Source organism: Cherax quadricarinatus, chromosome 15 (assembly GCF_038502225.1).
Source record: "Cherax quadricarinatus isolate ZL_2023a chromosome 15, ASM3850222v1, whole genome shotgun sequence".
NCBI classification, from domain to species: Eukaryota; Metazoa; Arthropoda; class Malacostraca; order Decapoda; family Parastacidae; genus Cherax; species Cherax quadricarinatus.
Genome location: NC_091306.1, coordinates 6,550,889 through 6,574,495, shown reverse-complemented (window position 1 = coordinate 6,574,495; position 23,607 = coordinate 6,550,889). Strand labels below are relative to the sequence as shown.

The 23,607-nt window shown below is 38.5% G+C and overlaps 1 protein-coding gene across 1 annotated transcript in view; it reads right to left on the bottom strand.

Moving 5' to 3' along the window:
- Positions 1 to 8,647, bottom strand: part of BHD (folliculin) — a 37,939-nt gene extending 29,292 nt beyond the window's left edge. Inside the window, exons 1-5 of the mRNA XM_053781113.2 lie at positions 8,501 to 8,647; positions 7,307 to 7,509; positions 5,477 to 5,590; positions 1,489 to 1,608; positions 1,151 to 1,260 (exon numbers count right to left, since the gene is read on the bottom strand). Coding sequence (XP_053637088.1) covers positions 1,151 to 1,260; positions 1,489 to 1,608; positions 5,477 to 5,590; positions 7,307 to 7,471 — 509 coding nt within the window. The 5' untranslated portion in view covers positions 7,472 to 7,509; positions 8,501 to 8,647. The remainder of the gene's footprint in view (positions 1 to 1,150; positions 1,261 to 1,488; positions 1,609 to 5,476; positions 5,591 to 7,306; positions 7,510 to 8,500) is intronic.
- Positions 8,648 to 23,607: the final 14,960 nt, after the last annotated feature.

The following is a 23,607-nucleotide window of genomic DNA, read 5'->3' as shown; positions in this document are numbered from 1 at the left end:
CCTGCATGTTTATGAGACAGAAAAAAGGACACCAGCAATCCTACCATCATGTAAAACAATTACAGACTTTCGTTTTACACTCACTTGGCAGGACGGTAGTACCTCCCTGGGCGGTTGCTGTCTACCAACCTACTACCTAGGAACTATTTAACTATATGGAACAAATAATAATAATTATAATGATTTATTTCAACATGATACAATGTTTGTAAAAAGGTGAATGACATTTAGGTGTGCATGGAGAAAACCCCTTAACATGTATGAGGGTTTATTAATATAATACACCAAGCACTACAGAAATAGATACGTACAGCCTCTCCTCACTTAGCGACGTACTCGTTTATCAACGCCTCGGAGTTATGATGGGCTCTCTGACTAGTATACATACCTAAATAATGTATATTAGAGCAGATTTCCTCTATTCTGTTTATTACAATATACAGTACATTACTATATAAGCATTTAAGAATATACCAGAAATGTTATAAATGGTGCAAAGGTGACATTAAAACAATATCAAAGATGGTTGATACAAACCCACTGCCATTATAGTATGTTCCTCACTTAGTGAAGAATTTGTTTACCGACATGATCTTAGGAATGGAACTCCATCGTTAAGTGAGGAGAAGCTGTATTTCAAAAGCTGCTTGAGACTTAAGCGATTTCTTAGCACAGTCAATAAACAGAATATGAACGATGCTACAGTAGCAAACTTCCTTTCTTAGCACAATCAACAAACAATGTGAATGATGCCACATTTATAAACTGAGAAAAACAATGGTGTTGGAAAAATAGTAAAATAACTTTCATCATAAACAGAAAAGGACAATGGAAAAAGATACTGCATAGGGAAGCTAGCAAGTGTTACAACCACTGGAAATCCAACCTTTAAGCACTTTTGTCATTTCCAACAAAGGTTGGAAATGTGTGGCGAAACGTTTCTTCAATAAAAATTCCCTTATGATGCATAAGTGTCTCAATTTTTCAACTTGTCAATTTTCAAAACCATTCATCACATGAGGAGAGATTTTTTTACTTTTCATTACATTGCTGAAAGTTCTAAATATAATTTCAGAGTATATTTTTTTTTTCCTGCCTTAACAGCTATCCTCCCCCAACAATGCAACTATGTATACAGCTTTGTCCCTACCATCTTTGGAATCCTCTGGCTTGGACATCTCGCAGAAAGAAGGTATGTGATACCACATGGCCACGTGACTCATCACCAAAGTAAATAGGCCCCTCTCTTCCAGGACATACCTACAAAATAAAAATATCTTTTCTCAAAATACTAGTCTACTAATCATTTAGTTCCAATTTATTTGATAATTTTTCAGAAAGGAGAACGACTTTTTTTTTTTTTTTAGAAAAATATTTCCTATAAGTTATATCTGATGCTAAACTGCATGTTGCACAGAATTTCCTGTATCTAATACTGAAAAATGCATATACTATACATGCTTATCAATAATGCCAATTTAACCTTACCTCACAGCTGAGTGATCTTATGCAAGCCTCTCGAACAAGAATATATAATTCCGATTGCAATGGATACTGTGCACTGACATAACTAACTCTTGCCGAATCATCGTTGCTAATAAAGCCAGGCTGTAAGTGAAAAAATTATTTACAAATAGTTTTACAAAATTAGCAGATACTTCAAAATATAGTCATATATCTAAATGATTAACAAAAAAAAAAAAAAAAAAAAAAATTAAGGAGGAAAGAATAAGAGAAAATAAAGTTGGTAGAATTACCAACAATATGTAAAGTAAAAGTACACAAGTGCAACTAATGTGACATTTTTATTGTGGCAACGTTTTGCTCCTGGAGAGTGAAACATTGCCACAATAAAAATGTCACATTAGTTGCACGTGTGTCCTTTTATTTACAATAAGAGAAAACAAAGGTGAAAGAACAATAAGTGTCAGTGGAAGCATTGTATGTAAAGGGGGCAAATTTTATCATGTTTCTTAAAGAACTGTAGTGTAAAGACAGTGATTATGTATGAGTGATGGTGAGTGTTGAATGATGATGAAAGTTTTTTTTTCTTTTTGGGTCACCCTGCCTTGGTGGGAAACAGCTAACATGTTAAAAGAAAAAAATTTACTTCAGGCTTAGGTAGTAGGCTGGTAGACGGGGAGGTACTGCCATCCTGCCAAGTGAGTGTGAAACGGAAACCTGTAATCGTTTTACATGATGGTAGGACTGCTGATGTCTTTTTTCTGTCTCAAACATGTAAGGTGAAGTATGGCTTGCTATACACAAATAACCTGCACATAGGAGAGGGGAACTTACATTTTGGTCCAACTAGGACCATTTATAAAGTCACACTAACAGAAAGGAGAGAAGAAGGGAGTATATACAGGCCAGGAGACAAAGACAAGACAAGAAAGGTAGCAGGAAATGACAATGACAATGACAATGACGACGACGACGACGACGACGACGACGACGACGAATTTCTAGGCAACATATTCCTCAGGCAGTGCAGCCTTATGATGAAACCTGCCAGTGGGCTTCACATATCTCGCATGTATTACAGGATTACCTGAAAAAAACATGCTACAGAAGAAAAGTAAACAGACACAAATGCAACTAATGTGACATTTTTATAGTGGCAACGTTTCGCTCTCCAGGAGCTTCGTCAAGCCGTTACCTCCTGGAGAGCGAAACATTGCCACAATAAAAATGTCACATTAGTTGCACTTGTGTCCTTTTACTTTATACAGTCGGTAATTCTACCAACTTTATTACATGCTACAGAAGTCTGTGTTGATTGGCTACTCTTATAGATAAAGCTGCTGCCACTGGTTTGTCATGAGAAGTGTGCAGGAAGGAAACAAGTAAAACTTAAAAGAAGGAATGAAAAGAACAGATAAAATTTAAAAGAAAGAAAGGAGCAGGTTAAACCAAAAATGAAGGTAGGGAAGAAGCAGATAAAACCAAGAGGGGGGTGGGGTGTTTTCTTGCAAAAAATGAAAGAACATGTAAAAACACTTAAATAAGAGTCATCTGGATGGTGTCCATCCATGTGTGCAACATCAAATGCCCCTGCAATACCTCAGTACATGTACTATGAAAGATAACCTGGATAACTCTCTGACTTTGGTGTGAAGGAGACCCTGGATAGCTATTTAACTTCTTTCTTTCTTTCAACACACCGGCCGTATCCCACCGAGGTGGGGTGGCCCAGAAGGAAAAACAAAAGTTTCTCCTTTTACATTTAGTAATATATACAGGAGAAGGGGTTACTAGCCCCTTGCTCCCGGCATTTTAGTCGCCTCTTACAACACGCATGGCTTACGGAGGAAGAATTCTGTTCCACTTCCCACACATATATATATATATATATATATATATATATATATATATATACATATATATATATATACATATATATATATATATATATACTTATATATATATACATATATATATATATATACTTATATATATATACATATATATATATACATATATATATATACATATATATATACATATATATATATATATATATATATATACTTATATATATATACATATATATATAATTGGATATCAGATTGGAGGGAGAGAGTATGGAGGAGGTGAACGTATTCAGATATTTGGGAGTGGACGTGTCAGCGGATGGGTCTATGAAAGATGAGGTGAATCATAGAATTGATGAGGGAAAAAGAGTGAGTGGTGCACTTAGGAGTCTGTGGAGACAAAGAACTTTGTCCTTGGAGGCAAAGAGGGGAATGTATGAGAGTATAGTTTTACCAACGCTCTTATATGGGTGTGAAGCGTGGGTGATGAATGTTGCAGCGAGGAGAAGGCTGGAGGCAGTGGAGATGTCATGTCTGAGGGCAATGTGTGGTGTGAATATAATGCAGAGAATTCGTAGTTTGGAAGTTAGGAGGAGGTGCGGGATTACCAAAACTGTTGTCCAGAGGGCTGAGGAAGGGTTGTTGAGGTGGTTCGGACATGTAGAGAGAATGGAGCGAAACAGAATGACTTCAAGAGTGTATCAGTCTGTAGTGGAAGGAAGGCGGGGTAGGGGTTGGCCTAGGAAAGGTTGGAGGGAGGGGGTAAAGGAGGTTTTGTGTGCGAGGGGCTTGGACTTCCAGCAGGCATGCGTGAGCGTGTTTGATAGGAGTGAATGGAGACAAATGGTTTTTAGTACTTGACGTGCTGTTGGAGTGTGAGCAAAGTAACATTTATGAAGGGGTTCAGGGAAACCGGCAGGCCGGACTTGAGTCCTGGAGATGGGAAGTACAGTGCCTGCACTCTGAAGGAGGGGTGTTAATGTTGCAGTTTAAAAACTGTAGTGTAAAGCACCCTTCTGGCAAGACAGTGATGGAGTGAATGATGGTGAAAGTTTTTCTTTTTCGGGCCACCCTGCCTTGGTGGGAATCGGCCAGTGTGATAATAAATATAATATATATATATATATATATATATATATATATATATGTATATATATATATATATATATATATATATATATATATATATATATATATATACATGTATATATATATATAACATGAAGGTTTCAGGTATGTCTAACTTTCTACCTTTACACACATTCCCAAACTCATCCACTAACCTTTGCAATTTTTCTTTAGAATCTCCCATAAGCACAGTATCATCAGCAAAAAGTAACTGTGTCAATTCCCATTTTGAATTTGATTCCCCATAATGAAAGAAAGTATATATATATATACACACACACCACTCTGAGCTTTCTTCTATTTTCTTACTAGTTCTTCTTGTTTATTTCCATGGGGAAATGGAATAGATTCTTCCTCCATAAGCCATGCGTGCTGTCAGAGGCGACTAAAATGCTAGGAGTAATGGGCTAGTAACCCCTTCTTCTGTATATATTACTAAATTTAAAAAGAGAAACTTATGCTTTTTCTTTGGGATTGCCCTGCCTCGGTGGGACTGTTGAAAGAAGATTCTACTTCAGAATCTTAACTACAGTATATATTAGGTTCTGTTAACAAAATTTGTGCTAATATAGGTAAATCTGTTGCCAAGTGGAAATGGTAAACAATGGAACTTCAGTGTTTAATGTCAATATTTTTCCTCAAGCTTACCAAATACTATATGATTTATATTCTGTAAATTGACTTTAACAAGAGGATAAAATTATTATTATTATTATAATTATGGGGGAGTGCTAAACCTGTAGGATTATACAGTGGGGGGGGGAAATGGAAGATATTCAGGCTCAATTCAGGGAACCAGAGCACAGATCCATTTCCCTAGATCAAGAGCCAATCACCAGCATCAAGGAACCTCCCATGAGAGGAGAGGAAAAGATCAACAAACTGAGAATCTTCAATGTTTGCAAATAAAAAAATGAAATATTATAAGCTGTTATGCATGGGTATTCTCTCAAAGAAAGGGAGTCTCAGTTGAAATACAGTAAGTAGTCAAGATTAGAACAGAATCCAAAAAATTCAAAAGCAATACCACTCACTTGGATGTGTGAAAATGAACGGCATGCTACACAAGTATCGTTTGAGGTGCTCTTAGAACGAGCATAGGTTTCCTTATGTATCCTTCCATACTTCCATAAATTAGTTTCTTCTGCCTGAAAAGATTTAGCAAATAATAAACATAAACCAGAACTCTTCTGTGCCTTCATGTGTAAGCTTAAAAAATAAAAATTTAAAGAGATTTGAATTACGTATATTCATGAATTTTTCCTCTTTGGTAGGAAACAGCCAATGCAAACAACATTACTGTAACATTTATTGACTCTTATTGAAGAGCTCATAGAAATTTGAAGTAGGAATTGGATATATAAATCTATGAGGTGGGAATATAATTTTGTTTGCTTCTTTAGATGACTAACAAAAAGGTGAATTGGAGTTTACCCAAGAACTTTCAACTATTAACACACAATTTTGAAGTAACTTTTCTCTTTCAATACTTTAAACATACATAAATCTTGAAGCACACTAATTACATCCTTTAAGTATCATATGCTATAATGAAAGTACATACTTAACCTTGTATAAATGCTGCAGGTATAACATCTACCACCAAAACATTAAACTCTGATGCAGTCATTCCTCTTAACATGGGCATTCAGGTTGCAGAATTTTGCAATTCTACTCTCTGTTTTACCTTTAATTCTTTCAATAACTACTCTACCATACAATTTACCCAGTATACTCAACAAGTTTATTTCCTTACAAGTCTTACATTCTCTTTTATATCTTTTCCCTTTTATAAAAGAACAATGTATTCTTTCTGCCAATCCTTAGGTACCCTATTCTATTTCATGCATAGACTGAACACATGCATACACCATCCACTCCAAAGCAACATTCTACCCACTGCCTCTGGTACTTCTGACACTTGCAGCTGGCTCCTGATTCTTACAAGATGTTATACCTCCCTGCTCAATGCATGAAAGTACTGCCTCCCTGTCTTTGTCAACATTTAAAAACACCTCAATATATTCCCTCCATCTTCCTGGTACCTCTGCCTCTCCATTTAATGACTCCTCTTTATTTTAACTTCTAAATCCATTTCTTCCTTAGGCTTTCCCAACTTATTATTCGTCTCACTCCAAAACTTTTTCTTATTCAGTAAAATCTGTTGATAAAACTTCACCCACTCTATTATTGGCTCTCATTTTGCACTCCCTGACTACTCTTTCAACCTCTCTTTTACTCTCCATATACCCTGCCGTCCATACATCACTTTTACGTTGTTGAAACCTCCCTTAATGCTAACTTTTTTCTCTCATGCCACCCACCCTCTTTACCTCATTATTCCACCAATCACTCCTTTTTCCACCAGCACCCACCCTCCTATACACAGAAATATCACATTGCAACAATCATAATTAAGTGCTAAACCCACTAGGGTCATACAACTATCACAGAAAATGTGTTTTCCATATTTCATATAAACTTAAGAATGAAGTCCAAAAGAATATTGAAAGCACTGAATGTGAGAAAATTTGACTATGTCGTAGAATTTTACACTGCTGCCAATTTTTTTACAGAAATATATTTTAACTAAGGTATATAGTACTTGGTGACATATACTGAAGCAGACCTCTTTAAATTAATTTTTTGCAAATAAAAAAAAAAATCTTTATCAACTAAATAAAAATCTATGATTCCTTAAATTATCTTGCCTCAGTACAGAGGCTGATTATTTTAATTTTTCCATGTGTGTGTGAAAAAGACTAGAAAAATATATACCTGTACTATGTAATCAAAAAGAAGATACAGTACAAGCAATATTTATAGAATCTAATAAGTGATAAGGATCATAATTGATACAATACCTTCAACTGTTCTTCATCTTCCAAGTTTCTAGAATTTAAAATTTCTAAAGCTCCTGCATCAGTCAAGGCATCCAGATCAAGAAGATCTCGAAAAGCCTGAGTACAGAAAACAACACTAGGGCCATGTAGCTCACAGAAATGACAGATGGAGACTATGGCATTCATGTAGACCCAGACTGCTTCAGACACTCAATGAACAAACCCTTAAAATAAGTAGAAACGGTTTATACCTAATTAAAAAATTACTGTAAGACATACATAAAATAAAAATTATTCTGCAAGACTTTACATGAACATACATATTATACGGCATCTGGGAAGTAGGACACAATTAGGTTTGATCCAAGGAAGAGGGCAGAGGCTCCAGTTCCTTGGATAAAGAGCCCTTTGGCAGCATCTAGGCTCCACATCTTGAGGAAGGAAAGGTATATGATATTGACAGAGTGGAAATAAGGCACAATCATTTTTGAACTCGTTAAAGGGAAACATTTTGAACTTAAGACATTAGTTACTCCAAATGTACATCTGGAGTAATTATGGCCTGATAGGCAACACACTCGCCTCTCACACTAAGTGTCCGTGGTTCAATCCCCAGCAAGAGTAGAAACATTGGGCGTGTTTCCTTACACCTGCTGTCCCGTTTGCCTAGCAAGCAAGTAGGTTCATGGGTGTTAGTCGACTGGTGTGGGTGGCATCCTGGGGGACAAGATTTAAGGACCCCAGTGGAAAAAAAAAAAAAGACAGTCCTCGATAATGCACTGTCTTTCTTGGGTTATCCTGGGTGGCTAACTCTCCAGAGTTAAAAATCCGAACAAAATATTCTCTTAACGTTTGATTGGTGCTGGGGATCAATCCCGGGTCCCTCAGTGTGAGCTGAGGACACTACCAACTCAGCCACGAGTAACCCGTTATTCTAAGTCTACATAATGCACTATGAGTGTGCCCATGACACCCATGTGCCCCTAAAACAATTGTGAAAATCGATATACACGAATGATAAATAGACTTGGTTGCTTAGTTAGGCTTAATTAACGTAACAACTACTCAAAGTGTCATTAAGGCTGAATATCACCAGTTCTCCACCAGTCAAGAATATTTTAATCTTAAAAACACGGATTAAAGTAAAATTATCAGTGTGTATGCACTGCGAGAGAGACAGTTCTCAGTGTATATACCCTGTTAATAAAGGCTTACTTAAAGGTAGAGGTGAGTATGTAGTGAGTGATTATGATGATGACCTTCAGTGAGTCATCATCAGCTGACTTGTGTTTACATCCCTCACACCACTGCCTCACGTACGATACCTCATTATTGTATTTAATATTTCATTTAGGTGAAGCACTATTACTACTACTAAGTAGTAGTAGTATTGCTGCTATTACTACTACTACTACGAGTAGTAATAGTAGTAGCAGTACTAGCTGTAGTTGTAATACTACTAGTAGTAGTAGTAGTAGTAAAAATAGTAGCGGTACTAATGAAAGTGGTAGTAGTAGTAGTCGTAGTAGTAGAAGTGGTAGTAGTAGCAGTACTAGATGAAGCAGTAGTAGTAGTAGTAGTAGTAGTAGTAGTAGTAGTAGTAGTAGTAGTAGTAGTAGTAGTAGTAGTAGTGGTGGTGGTGGTGGTGGTGGTGGTGTGAGTAGAGCAGTAACAGTAATAAAGCTACCCAGATTTCTGGCCTCAATGACGCTACCTGGGAGTTTGTTCCACTCATCTACAACTCTACTGCCGAGCCAGTACTTCTCTACATCCTTACTAAATCTAAATTTGTCTAACTTTAATCCATCTTTTCCATTCGGACGCTTCAATTGTATCTCTCCTGGTGCTTTAGTTAACTGTCGTAAGAAAGGTTTCTATTATTTATACTTCTTGATATGTACCCAAGAATTCTATTAGCTTTATTGCAAACACTTATAAACTGTTTTCTTGGCTTTAAATTTATGATAATTAGAGCTCCTCGATCTTTCTCGCATTCACTTTGATGACTAAGTTCTTTATTATTTTCCTTATAAGTACTGTAGCTATTTTTTTATTTTTGGGATTAGAACCTTGGATTTGTTCGCACTGAACTGCATCAGCCACCTCTGTGACCACATCAACTTATCCAGGTCATCCTGTAGCTTTCTAGTGCCCTCATCAAAAATTATTTGACGGCCTATTTTAGTGAGATCAGCAAATTTACGTGTTGCTATTTATTCCTTCATCTGAGTCGTTCACGTAGGTTGTGAACAACAAGGGACCCAGTACTAAGCCCTGTGGTACACCACTTGCAATGGCTCCCCATTCCGATTTATCCCCATTAATAGAAGCTCTCTGTTGTATGTCTTCCCGGGAGATCATTTCTCCAGTATCACGTGTTGCTACTTTTTTAATCAGTTTTCTATGAGGAATTTTATCACCCATTAACAGTATGAACCTTGCATTCAGGAAACACGCCAGTGGTCAAAATTTAAAGCCGAGCACATTAATTACTCTCCAGTTATGACATGAACTCCAACATTTTTAACATTTTTATTTTATTACATCAACAAATTTGTCTGGATGCAAACAAATTTTAGTGGATACTACTATCCTGGCCATAAAATGCATCAGCCCTCAAAATTTGAAGCCGATCAGGAGAGGTAAACTGAAATTTATTTCAAGTGATTTAGCAAAAACAAACATTCCACATTATTTTACACATAAAATGATCAAATCTGCTCCTACACACATGAATTTCATTATCCGCCGTCGTCGAATTAGGAGCCGCCTTTTTTAAACGTTCGGAGTCACTCCACGGAGGATTATCTATCTGGAGGGTATTCCGGGGTCAACGCCCCCGCAGCCCGGTCCACGACCAGGCCTTCCATTCCAGGGCGCTTGTCCTACAACTTTGGTCACAGGGCACGTGAACATACCAATTGTTCCCGAAATTTGATCCTCGTCACCATACACACGCATTTAAAATTTCACGCCGATTAAATGAGGTGTTCAAGTTATGGGTGAAACAAAAACGAACTTTGGAGTAGAAATCAGGAAAAATCTAGAAAAAATCACACAGTCTCTTAAGTGTTGAATGATACTGATATCTCTGTCATTAACAGTAAACTGACATGAGTAATATTGAAGTGGGCCTATCTTTTCCCTAATCTTATTCCTGTACATCAGTAAGAAACCCTTTGATTTGGTCTTTGATTCAGTCGCAACCTTAATTTCATATTTTTTTTATTCTTGGCTTTCCTTATTCCTTTTTTTACTTCTCTCCAAAATTAAGTATATTGGTCAATAAAATAGCCCCTCTATGTTTTAGAATCGCTTGTAAATGTCTCGCTTTTCATCCATGAGATGTTTTACGTATTCAGTTACGGTTATTCAAGTTTGATGTAAATTCTCTATTAGGAATCAATCTAGTTTTGAAACATCATTGTGAAAAATTTTGAAAATTCCTAAATTCAGCATGTTTAAATTTGAAAAATATAATAATTACGTTTTAAAATGTGATGCTTTTTGGACACTTCAAGATTTTTCTAGTGAGGGGATGTGTGGAAGAGCCAGGGAGACGCCATTTGTAATTTGTGGGCAAAATTAGTTTTTTTCGGCCTGAATTTGTAATAGGAGCCCGTGTTAATGTCCCCTGCTGAAGAACTTTGACAGGAGATTTGCAGGACCTCAAAAATTACGTGTGGATAGCAGAAGATAAGGGATACGACCATTACTCACAAGGAAGTGCGCCATTAGTCCTTTCGTTTAGATCTCTAACTGGCCAGTGTAGGGTCTAGGTGTTTGGGAGGTGTTGTGGAGTGATCCATCTACAGTAATTAAATGGTAATATGAATTTCTTTTGTGTATCCAGCAAGCCTAATCATATACAGTTCACAATTTTAATTGACGAGAGTAGCTGGTTTAAATATTGTAATTATTAATTTAATGTCAGGTCTAGCTTTTCGTGAGACTGGTAGGGAGTGGGCTTCGAGGGAGTGACAGTTCGGCGACCTGCTGGGACTAAGTCCTGCTCACCTCACCCAAATTCCTTGCAGGTAATAATTCAGGTAATACCCTGTAAACTTCCTGCAGGTAATTTGCTCATATAATAATAATTCACAATCATATTGCCACCTATCACCACCGTCTATCAGGCCACTATTACGGTAATCCCTAATCAATATACCCCAGCAGCTCACTGCTAGGGAAGAGAACTCTACAAGAGGTTGTGATGGCTACTGAGCCTGGGTGATCAGTAGTCCGTAATACCGAAGACAGCCAGTTGAAGCTGGAAGACTTCACTTAAGTCAAGCGCAAATTCATCCTGTGTGGTGGAGTATGACAGGAAAACTATCCTATGTGTTGGACTATGACTAGAAAATCATCCTGTATGATGGAGTACGACAAGGAAACTATCCTGGGATGGAAAATGACTGACAAACCATCTTGAGTGACAAGGTATGAATTGTAAACCAACCTATGTGACGAAGCAATATTGGGAAAAATCATCCTGAGTGATGGAAAATGACTATAAAACCTTTCTCCTGTGGCTTATGACAGGAAAACATCCCGAGTGATGAAGAATTACACCAAACCATCCTGTGGGATGGGTGTGTTAATTGTTAGGTAAGCATAGCTCTTGCTCTTCTTGTAAAATGACATATACATAACGTTATCCACGCAATGTGATGTATCAGTTTTTCAAAACAAAATCACTTACTATGGAAGTGTGACCAAAGGAAACACGACCCTCTGGTACGCACCAGCTGACCGGATCCATGCGCCAGCAATTCCTACCTCCACTTTATTCTTTGCTGACGTCTTTTCCCTCCTTCCTTTGTGTCTAAAGACAATTACTGCCACCTGAGTGTGAAATTCCAATGTGTAATTACTTGGAGCTGCATTACGGTGGACTGAGTTACCAAACACTTGATTAACAGGAGATAATATGCAAAACGTGTTTGTTCTTTTTTTTTAAATACAAGTTCAATTGCATTGTGAGGCTGCCCTAATCTATATTGCAGTTTACAAGGTTAGGACAAGAACTATGTTAACCTAGTATATTTTGACACAGGATATGAGGATGGGTTGCACTGATTATATCATGTACATGGTGGTTGGTAGCGTGAAGGAACTTTCATGCCGAAGATCCGGTGTTGCTTCACCGGCCTGGTGGCAAAAGCTCTCGTTTCACACGGTGAGGGTTCGGGTTCGATTCCCGGCGAAGGGGTGGAAACACTGGACGTGTTTCCTTACACCGGTTGTCTATGTTCACTCATCAGTAAAATGGGTACCTGGGTGTTAGTCGACTGGTGTGGGTCGCATCCTGGGAACAAAACTGACCTAATTTGCCCGAAATATTCTGCATAACAAGCGATATGTCACTGATGTCAGCTAGGATACATGTATACCTTGTACATGTACTTGTGGTAAATAAAGATATTATTATTATTATTATTATTATTATTATTATTATTATTATTATTGATGAAATTCTTCAAGTGAATGATAATATATGCATTTGAAAATATGCTTGAAAATAAGGGAAAAGAGCAAAACTGTTCAGCCAGTTAGCTAACTTAATAATAGTTCTGGAAGAGTGCAGCAGATATGTGTTGGAGATTTGTATGTAGTGTATATATTATGCAGAGAATAAGGAGTGACGAGATTAGAAGACGATGTTGCTGTATGAAACAGCGAAGGAAGGGCTGTTAAGATGATTTGGTAATTTATACTGTGGAGAAACATAGGGTGACCAAGCGGGTTTATCAGTCACAGGTAGGTGGAATGTGTACGGCTCGTCACAGGATGGGCTGGAAGCGTGTTTTGAGAAGTAGGGGCATGAGCATCTAGCATGCATATATGAACTTGTTACTTGTAAGATAGGAGTCAGTGGAGACTTTTTTTTTTGGGGGGGGGGGGGGGTGGAGGGTAATTTGACGTGCTGTTGGAGTGTGAGTTAGGTAATATATTTAAATGGATTTAAGGAGACCGTAAGCTGTTCTTGAGTCCTATATATAAATATATATATATATATATATATATATATATATATATATATATATATATATATATATATATATATATATATATATATATATATATATATATATATATATATATATATATATATATATAATATTTCTGCCACTACCATTACGGTAATTCTACACTAGTTCTACTTCTTTAGTTTCGTGACGTACATAATGATTCAAATGGTGAAAATAATTCACTTGAAAAGCTTTTAATTTCGGTTAGATTTATATTAAGTTGTGGAGCAACGAACTCCCAGAGATATTTGGAGCCTAGTCAAAGCTGGGCGATATATTAATGTCTGTAAGTCTCATGAGTTTGCTGGATTTTTTATTATTATTATAAGTCAGAAATACTACATTTTGTGACCAGTCTGATGCAATGTCACATTTCCCAAGGTTGAATAAGCACTATGTTTACTTAACACTCCCACAGGAAAGGATGTTTTTCTAGTCAAACAGACAAGCAGTCACATAAAATGTTTGTTTTTTTGTAAATGAGACAAAAAAAAAGTGTCTCAGCATGAATGATAAGTACGTCTCATCCTGCATGAAAGTATGACTGAAGATGGATTGTTTCCTGCCAGTCTCAGCTTCACGAAGTTCAGTTGAACTTCACTGCGTGTCACTTTTATCATGATGTCTGTGGATAGTTCGGTTATAATGGAATCCTCCCGTGAGAGCATACACTCTGGTTTACTCATCAGTTGTATCACACATCAGAAGGTCAGTTTGGGAACACTGAAATAATGTGGTTTACATTTGCCAGACGAATACCGTTTTCTACGAAGGTTTCCGCACCCCACTACCTGTGCCAGCTGAACTTTCTGGACATAATATTGATTAAAGAATCATCACAGAAACCTTATACAATACATAACATTAATATAGTTCGTGCTTTAATCTTGTAAAATGTCATATATCTCAAGATGGCCGCACAATGAGGATGTATCAGACTTATGTTGATAAGAATTTTCCTGACTGAAATATATGACTTTGGATTAGCATAAAAATATCACATGAAATATGAACTCTCAGCATTATATTAATGTTGCTTTAAATATACATCGTATACCAGGTTTAATTTGATATACTAGTAGTTGACTCAGCAGTGACATTGCTTATCATATTTCCATATATTTATATTTTCAGTATTCATATTCTTAACCAACCGGGCTGTGGCTTATACGTTGGATTGCGTGCAGCCAGCAGTAAAAGCCTGATTGATCAGGCTCTGATCCACCAGGAGGCCTGGTCACAGACCGGGCCTCGGGGGCGTTGACCCCCGGAACTCTCTCCAGGTAATTAATATGATTATATGTTAGTTACAATATATATTTTTTTAATTAAGAAAACATTGGTACCATGGTGTACATAACATTTTATTAAAGTAAGAGCTGACCTAACACCCGCATCGTGAAGTTTATTAGGTACCTGGAGTTTACCTGGAGAGAATTCCGGGGGTCAACGCCCCCGCGGCCCGGTCTGTGACCAGGCCTCCTGGTGGATCAGAGCCTGATCAACCAGGCTGTTGCTGCTGGCTGCACGCAAACCAACGTACGAGCCACAGCCCGGCTGGTCAGGAACCGACTTTAGGTGCTTATCCAGTGCCAGCTTGGCATATTTTCTTTTTCCAGGGTATTCATTTATAACTTGGGGAAACTTTGGTCCGATCAATGCAACTGTTGGCATGTGCAGGTACTCTCCGGTCAAGATTATATAGATCATACACAATTCTGGGTTACCTGCGATAACTTGAGGAAACCTCTTTCGATCGGCTTCAAACTTTAACACTGATGTATCCTACTTAGAGAAATGTTCTGAATATTACTGGAGTATAAAGATGCCAATTTATTAATTTTATTTTTAAAATAGTATGATGCTCCTTTCGTGAAATAATTTTGAGTATGTCTTATTTGAACGGCGTGATTCTTTATAGGCCGATGCCATGAAAAAGATGACACTCTAAGATTAGGCTGTAATGGTGCAAATTGGACAATTTACTAATACTGGTAATAAACTTGGAATTACTGAATTCTGTCCGGTAACTAAATGTCTCTTCTAATTTGCTTCAGATTTAAAGTGATGGTTCTTGTTCAAACGAAGGTTCACATTGTTACTGGATTGTATACGTATTCCAGTTTAATTAAAAATTCTATTCAATAACTACAGAATATCTCTTATGTTCAGCTTTAAAACGCTGATGCATGGCAATTAGATACATTTTTTTGGATTGGTCCTGGGATACGTAGGTGCCAATATGTCAATTTTACAATGTGTGGGGTTTGTGGAAAATACTGTATATTTTCCTGAAATACGATAATTTATAGGTAAATAGATGCCCTATATTGGATACGTAGGTGCCAATATGTCAATTTTACAATGTGTGGGGTTTGTGGAAAATACTGTCACCCCTTACTATAAGAGGAAAATTATTAATTCAGGAAGCATGGAAACTTAAATGTGCTTGGGATGAAATTCTACCTGAGGAATTCATTAACAGGTGAAATGAATTAATTGGTGATTATGAAAAAATTCCAATGTTGGAGTTCCCACGCCAGGTGGCCAATCCAGATGGGAAAAATGTACTCCACATTTTTTGTGATGCTTCAAAATTGGCATATGGAGCAGTTGCTTACCTTCAATGTAATAGTGTTATTTCTCTTGTTATGTCTAAGGCTAAAGTGTCTCCAATTAAATCACGTACCTTACCTCAGTTGGAATTAACAGCCATTTATGTAGGTGTCAAATTAGCTAATTATATAAGAAATAAGTTGCAGGAGATAAATATTAGCGACACTGTAATTTGGTCTGATAATGAGGTATCCTTACAATGGATTCGTAATGGAAACAGTAAAATTGTGTACGTACAAAACAAAGTCACTGAAATTTATCAGATGCAAGAGAAGTATAATAGTTTGGGTCAGCATATGTTAACATTTAATCATATACCTGGTGAGGAGAATCCAGCTGACTTCTTGTCTCGAGGTTTACCTTATGCTAAATTTGTAAATGCTGTATCCTGGTTTAAAGGACCGTGCTGGTTGGTAAATAAAGCTAATTGGCCTGTACAAAAGGCGTATATTGCTCCTGTTGAAATTACTGTGACCACCGCTCCAATAGTTTGTCCTTCCTTAGCCATTGATATAAATAGGTATTCTTCTTTACCCAAACTAATCAATGTAACTAAGTTGGTGTTTAAATTTCTAAACATCCTCTTGAATATTGGATAAAGAGGGTACAGGAGGAAATCTATGGAAATGAGATTAAATTGATGATGGAAAGAAAAATTGTGAAAGGTTCCATAATAGAGAAACTGGGGCTGTATTTAGAGAACAATGTAATTAGGTGCAGAGGTAGGTTTCAAAATGCTGAATTGGGTGATTATGCTAAACACCCTATCTTACTGCCCAAAACTCATCATCTAACAAATTTAATTGTTCTAAATGCCCATAAAAATGTAATGCATGGTGGGGTACAAGATACCTTAAATTGTATTAGGGAAACTTTCTGGATTCCACAAGGATGGCAAAGTGTAAAAAGAGTGATTAAATCTTGTGTAATATGTCGCCATGTGGATGCCAGATCCTATATGTACCCAGGTCCTCCACCATTGCCAAATCAGCAATTTGAGTCGTTTTGCAACAACCTCCGCCTGGCCGCAGGGTGGAAAATACTGTATATTTTCCTGAAATACGGTAATTTATAGGTAAATAGGTGCCCTATATTGTATTTTTAAAAGAAGTATGTTATCGAAAATGGGAAACTGGATCTGCGCCTGCGCAGACAGGACACTCGCCATCTTGGTTTTGAATTTTGTACAAACGTTGGTGTAATGGGAAGAATTTTTCGTGCTCTAGAGGTTAAAATTGTGTTGACACCTCTCAAATAGGAGGCAAAATTGGTGGATGTGCATTCCTGCATAACTTGAGATATCAGACGACTGGACAAGACAGCTCCAGGAACCTCAGATAAGCTCTCTAGATTTGTGTGTAATTCTGGCCAGCATTATTTTCATAGATTTAGTTAGAGTGAGGCTTTCTGAGTATGATACACATTAATCTCCAGTCAAATTGGTGAGTGATATTAAGATATATTTTCCTTCTGTTATGTAATTGTGTATATATATATAACCATTTATTTTTTTAATATACAGTCCACAAATTTATATATTTACCAGTATTTCTGGTGCATGTATATTTCATTTAATTAATAAGTCCAGAGCAACTTGTGGTTATGACAGTGGTAGGTATCGAAGGGGGACATTTTTTGCGACCTAGGTGTCCACATTGATAAATAATAATTATCTTTGTTATCATTTTCTGCTATGTACATAATGAGTTACATTCAGATAAAGCAATTTTCCACAGGGTTCTTTTATCCGTATTATAACTTGGGAACGCAACCTCTAATAAACTTCAAATCTTCAACACTGACATATATATATATATATATATATATATATATATATATATATATATATATATATATATATATATATATATATATATATATATATATATATATATATATATACACTGAAAGTTTAACTCAATACCTCTTTAACGGATTAAATAATTATTGATGCTAGTGCAGAGTTCAGCTACAGTCTTAATGATCCACAGGAATTTAATAGACTTTCAAGCTAAGAGATCAACCTCGAGGCATGATGATATGCAGTTGTGCAACACATGTTAATGATTTAAAAAATTTGCTTGTAAGAAACTATAAATAGCTAGACCTGCTGTTATCAACTAAGCTGAGCTTGCAACTAGTGTAGTAAGCGTGTTTTGAAATAATAATGACATCATGAAAAGTTGCTATGATAACTAAAGGACATACAACTAATGTATATATATATACATATATATATATATATATATATATATATATATATATATATATATATATATATATATATATATATATATATATATTATCACACTGGCCGATTCCCACCAAGGCAGGGTGGCCCGAAAAAGAAAAACTTTCACCATCATTCACTCCATCACTGTCTTGCCAGAAGAGTGCTTTACACTACAGTTTTTAAACTGCAACACTAACACCCCTCCTTCAGAGTGCAGGCACTGTACTTCCCATCTCCAGGACTCAAGTCCGGCCTGCCGGTTTCCCTGAACCCCTTCATAAATGTTACTTTGCTCACACTCCAACAGCACGTCAAGTATTAAAAACCATTTGTCTCCATTCACTCCTATCAAACACGCTCACGCATGCCTGCTGGAAGTCCAAGCCCCTCGCACACAAAACCTCCTTTACCCCCACCCTCCAACCTTTCCTAGGCCGACCCCTACCCCGCCTTCCTTCCACTACAGACTGATACATATACATATACATATATATATATATATATATATATATATATATATATATATATATACTATATATATATATATATATATATATATATATATATATATATAGAGAGAGAGAGAGAGAGAGAGAGAGAGAGAGAGTTTATGTACATCCTGTTATATTTGAGGCAGATCAGTTTTTCCTTGTAATATTTTTGTTCATAATCTGCATGTATACTATATACATGATGTCTACGTGTCAGTCTGTGTAAGATTATTTTATTTTGTATCTTATTTCTCAACAGTGTTATTTTGTGCAACTTAAATCGTTCCTAAGCTGCTGCATCTGCAAGAATATTGAACACGACTGGTAGAATGGGGAAAAAGCATTGAATGTTTTACAGATTACACCAGCAATCCATAGCCTCGTAAAGTGCACGATAAAGAAATATCAGATAACTCCTTGCCAAACAAAATAAAAAGAATAACCACTCCACTCTTCATCTTCCTGTGTCTCACATTATCTGCAGTCCAGTTCGTGGACACAGTTTGAGATTAAGACTGATTAGGAGTAAATAAAAAATAACAAGCTTTTTGGGCCCTTATTATTTGAAGTAGGTAACAAGAAACACATTTTACAAAATTTCCTTATGTGGATGTCTACAATTATTGCCAAACATGTTGGATTAGCAGTGATGGTGGATAGTGGGGTAAAAATATCTCTGTGGCCCCTGGACGTGGTAGGAACAATGACATAGAATGACTATAGCCGGAAGTTGAACTATTAACATTTAAAGTTCATCTGATGAATAGAAGAGCTAAAAACGGCAGTATCGAGAAAAGGTGTGTTCTTATAAGGATATAACAATCCACTAAAATACTTGTATAGTGCCATGGAGACACTAACATACATCGCAAGACTGAGCAGAGCGTCGCTCCCTGAAGTAACCATCCATGAATGAAGCGTCAGTCATTGAACTAATGCACAACATCGTGGGGAAGGATTCCAGTAGCGCACGGCAATATAGAGAAAGGATAGCCGGAAGTCCAGCCATGATATGATAGAAAATAGCTTACTGTTCACGTGTTACAAAGATGCAGGTGATTCCAAGAGCTGGAACTTGAGTGAAGAGGATATACAAGCGTGGGAAGGTAGGACTGTCATGAACGGTCTACTTGGCATATGAATATCCCAGTTTGTTCAAATGAATACTAACACAACTTGAACACAGAAGAATATGGCCAAGTAACGTTTGCTAGAGATGTGCCAAAACTAATGTTGCATTGTGAGAACACGAGGGTGAGAAGTATTAACGCCCTGAACTGCCATATTCTGGATCGAGAAAAACTATTGTCATTCGACTTACCACACAGTTTTTTTTAGGGGAGGAGGAAGAGAATTATATTAATATTATTACGAGCCGAGCCCAGGGAACAGGGTGCCCCGTGGTTTGATTGGCAACGCACTCGCCTCCAACACTAAGTGTGTGGTTCAGTCCCAAGCATGAGTGAAAACGTTGGGTACACTTCCTTACACCTGCTGTCCTTGTTCACCTAGCAGTAAGTAGGTACCTGCGTGCTTCTTAGTCAACTTAGTGTGCGTCGCATCCTGGGGGGACAAGATTGAAGGACCCAATGGAAATAAGATAGTCTTCGATGACGCATTGACTTGATTGGGTTATCCTGGGTGGCTAACCCTCTGGGGTAAAAACTTAAACAACCCATAGGTAACAGCCACCTGGTACCCAGGGTCCGCCCATTCCATCCTGCCGATTTCATGTCCATATCGTAGGAATGGTCGTTGATGTACCCAGCCAACCCTGGCGAACCCTCTGGTGTTGTTGGGGCCGTTGATGCCATGAGACATAATGTAAACAGTCTGCTTGACCGGCCAAAGAGGTTGTGCCTCGCTGTAAGATATGATTATCTAATCCAAATTTAAACTTAATTATATTATCCACTGACATTCATATAACAAATGAAGTGAGTAGCATTTTAATTTAATTAAATAAAAAAGGAGTAAAATTAAGTGCAATTAGTAAAATTAAGTTTACTATACATGTTTTGATAAATTACTGAATGAAAATCGGCAACGCTATAAAGGAAAAATGGTTTTGAGCTGAAAAAAATTAAGTGTTAGTGAGTGACTCATATAAAATTAATTTACATTTCAGTTTTAATAATCAAGAACCATATCATACAAAATCTCCCCCCTTCCCAACACGTCTCCTTTATTAAAACAACTCAGGCTGACAGATTTCATTACCTCATGTGTGTAACCCATCTTGTGTGATGGTAAAAATGCGAATAACACAAACGGTTTGCCTTATTTTTGCTTTTCTAGGTTAAATCTACATCATTTATCTTTAATATACGCCTAAAGCTATCTTGTAATTATTGCAGTCATTGTATAACTGTACAAGTCTTCAAATCTATCCGCAAAGAACCTAAATGAAGCTCATCTCATATGGAATATGTTAGCAACACACTGCGGATATACCCATTTCTGCTTAAAAAATGTAATTAAAATTTGCAGTTGGTATATCTCGGGCAGCGTGGGACAGGAGATGTGGCGCCGGGCATAACTGTACCCCAGAGGGGTATCATCACTATATATACACGGGGTGTCATAATAAGATATTTTAGCCTCACGGGAAATACAACACTGGGTCAGCTAATTAACTTGTCGTAAACGCCGCCTTCAAGTGATCTATCACCGGCTCATCATAGTGTGTTCTGGGAGATGTGTGGCCCACACACGCTACTGCATAGTCGCCTCGTGTAGGCAATGAGACTGGTACCAGCAGGAGGTGGTGGGTGGGTGTACGACTTAACAGGTGCCAAGATGAAGTGTTCACCTAGCCAATATGTTCGCCCCACGGCCCTACACAGCCCCCACTCAAACACACACACACATGATAAGACTCTTGGAGCCTCATCGTACCAGCGAAGAGGCGGGGCCAGGAGCTGTGAATCGATCTGTGCAACCACAAATAGGTGAGTATACACACACATAGTTAACTTGGAGAACATTGAGTTATGTTGGAGACCTTGGGATTATAATAAAGTATTGATATATGTGTGTTAGTATTACTCTAGGGCGGTGATGATTCCTCCCTTGCTGAGAGAGAACTTGCCGAGTCTCTGCTGGTGAATATTATGGAGACTATGACGGAGCTGGAGTCAGCAGGCAGAGGCAAGAGGGACACTATGACGTTGATTCCCATAAGCAATTGCAGTGACACCAGAGATCACAGAACCAACACAAGTGGAGTCACTCCACATCCCAATTCGTGAAGTCATCGAGAGAAGAAATTTCTCTAAGCAAACTGTACGTGCCATGAAGCAGCAGCACCAGGCGGAGCCCTCACCCTTAGCACAACCTCTTTCAGATCTAACAAGCACTCTAGATTTTTTTTTAATGATGTTATTCTCAGCTTCATTCATAATCAGGAAGTGGGGAAAGTTTAAAACTCGAATCACAAAGAAGAAACATAAAGACTGGTTGGATCATGCTCTACATCAGGTGTCCGAATTTGTGGGATTTTCGTTAGGCTCCCTGAAACCTAGTTAATCTCTAATTTTGATTCGTATAAGCCTAGTTGTGGGGAAATCAGCTTAGCGAGCTTGAACGCAAAGGGGGGGGGGATCCCAAAAGTTTATAGATTTTAATTGTCAGGGTCAAAAGAACACCCCCTCTTGTTTTGTTTAATAAACATCACGAGACACAACGCAGTATGCTGATACCCTTGTTGCTTAACATTTGAATCTGCATCAAGTACGTACTAGTTTTATTGTAGACTGTATACAGACATTACGTTACTCACCACTTAATTCTTCACTGTCACCTCCCTCTCGACTCCCTCACTTCCACCTCCCTCTTGACTCCCTCACTGCCACCTCCCTCTTGACTCCCTCACTGTCACCTCCCTCTCGACTCCCTCACTTCCACCTCCCTCTCGACTCGTTCACTTCCACCTCCCTCTTGACTCCCTCACTGCCACCTCCCTCTCGACTCCCCTAGTGCCACCTACCTCTCGATCCCCTCACTTCCACCTCCCTCTTGACTCCCTCACTGCCACCTCCCTCTCGACTCCCTCACTGCCACCTCCCTCTCGACTCCCTTACTGCCACTTCCCTCTCGACTCCCTTACTGCCACCTCCCTCTCTACACCCTTACTGCCACCTCCCTCTCGACTACCTCATTGCCACCTCCCTCTCGACTCCCTCACTGCCACCTCCCTCTCGACTTCCTTACTGCCACCTCCCTCTCGACTACCTCACTGCCACCTCCCTCTCGACTTCCACCTCCCTCTCGACAACCTCACTTCCACCTCCCTCTCGACTCCCTCACTGCCACCTCCCTCTCGACTCTCCTTACTGCCTTACTGCCACTTCCCTCTCGACTACCTCACTGCCACCTCCCACACGACTACCTCACTGCCACCTCCCTCTCGACTCCCTTACTGCCACCTCCCTCTCGACTACCTCACTGCCACCTCCCTCTCGACTCCCTCACTGCCACCTCCCTCTCAACTCCCTCACTTCCACCTCCCTCTCGACTCCCTCACTGCCACCTCCCTCTCGACTCCCTTACTGCCACCTCCCTCTCGACTCCCTCACTTCCACCTCCCTCTCGACTCCCTCACTGCCACCTCCCTCTCGACTCCCTTACTGCCACCTCCCTCTCGACTCCCTCACTGCCACCTCCCACTCGACTCCCCTAGTGCCACCTCCCTCTCGATTCCCTCACTTCCACCTCCCTCTCGACTCCCTTACTGCCACTTCCCTCTCGACTCCCTTACTGCCACCTCCCTCTCGACACCCTTACTGCCACCTCCCTCTCGACTACCCCACTGCCACCTCCCTCTCGACTCCCTCACTGCCACCTCCCTCTCGACTCCCTTACTGCCACCTCCCTCTCGACTACCTCACTGCCACCTCCCTCTCGACTACCTCACTGCCACCTCCCTCTCGACTCCCTTACTGCCACCTC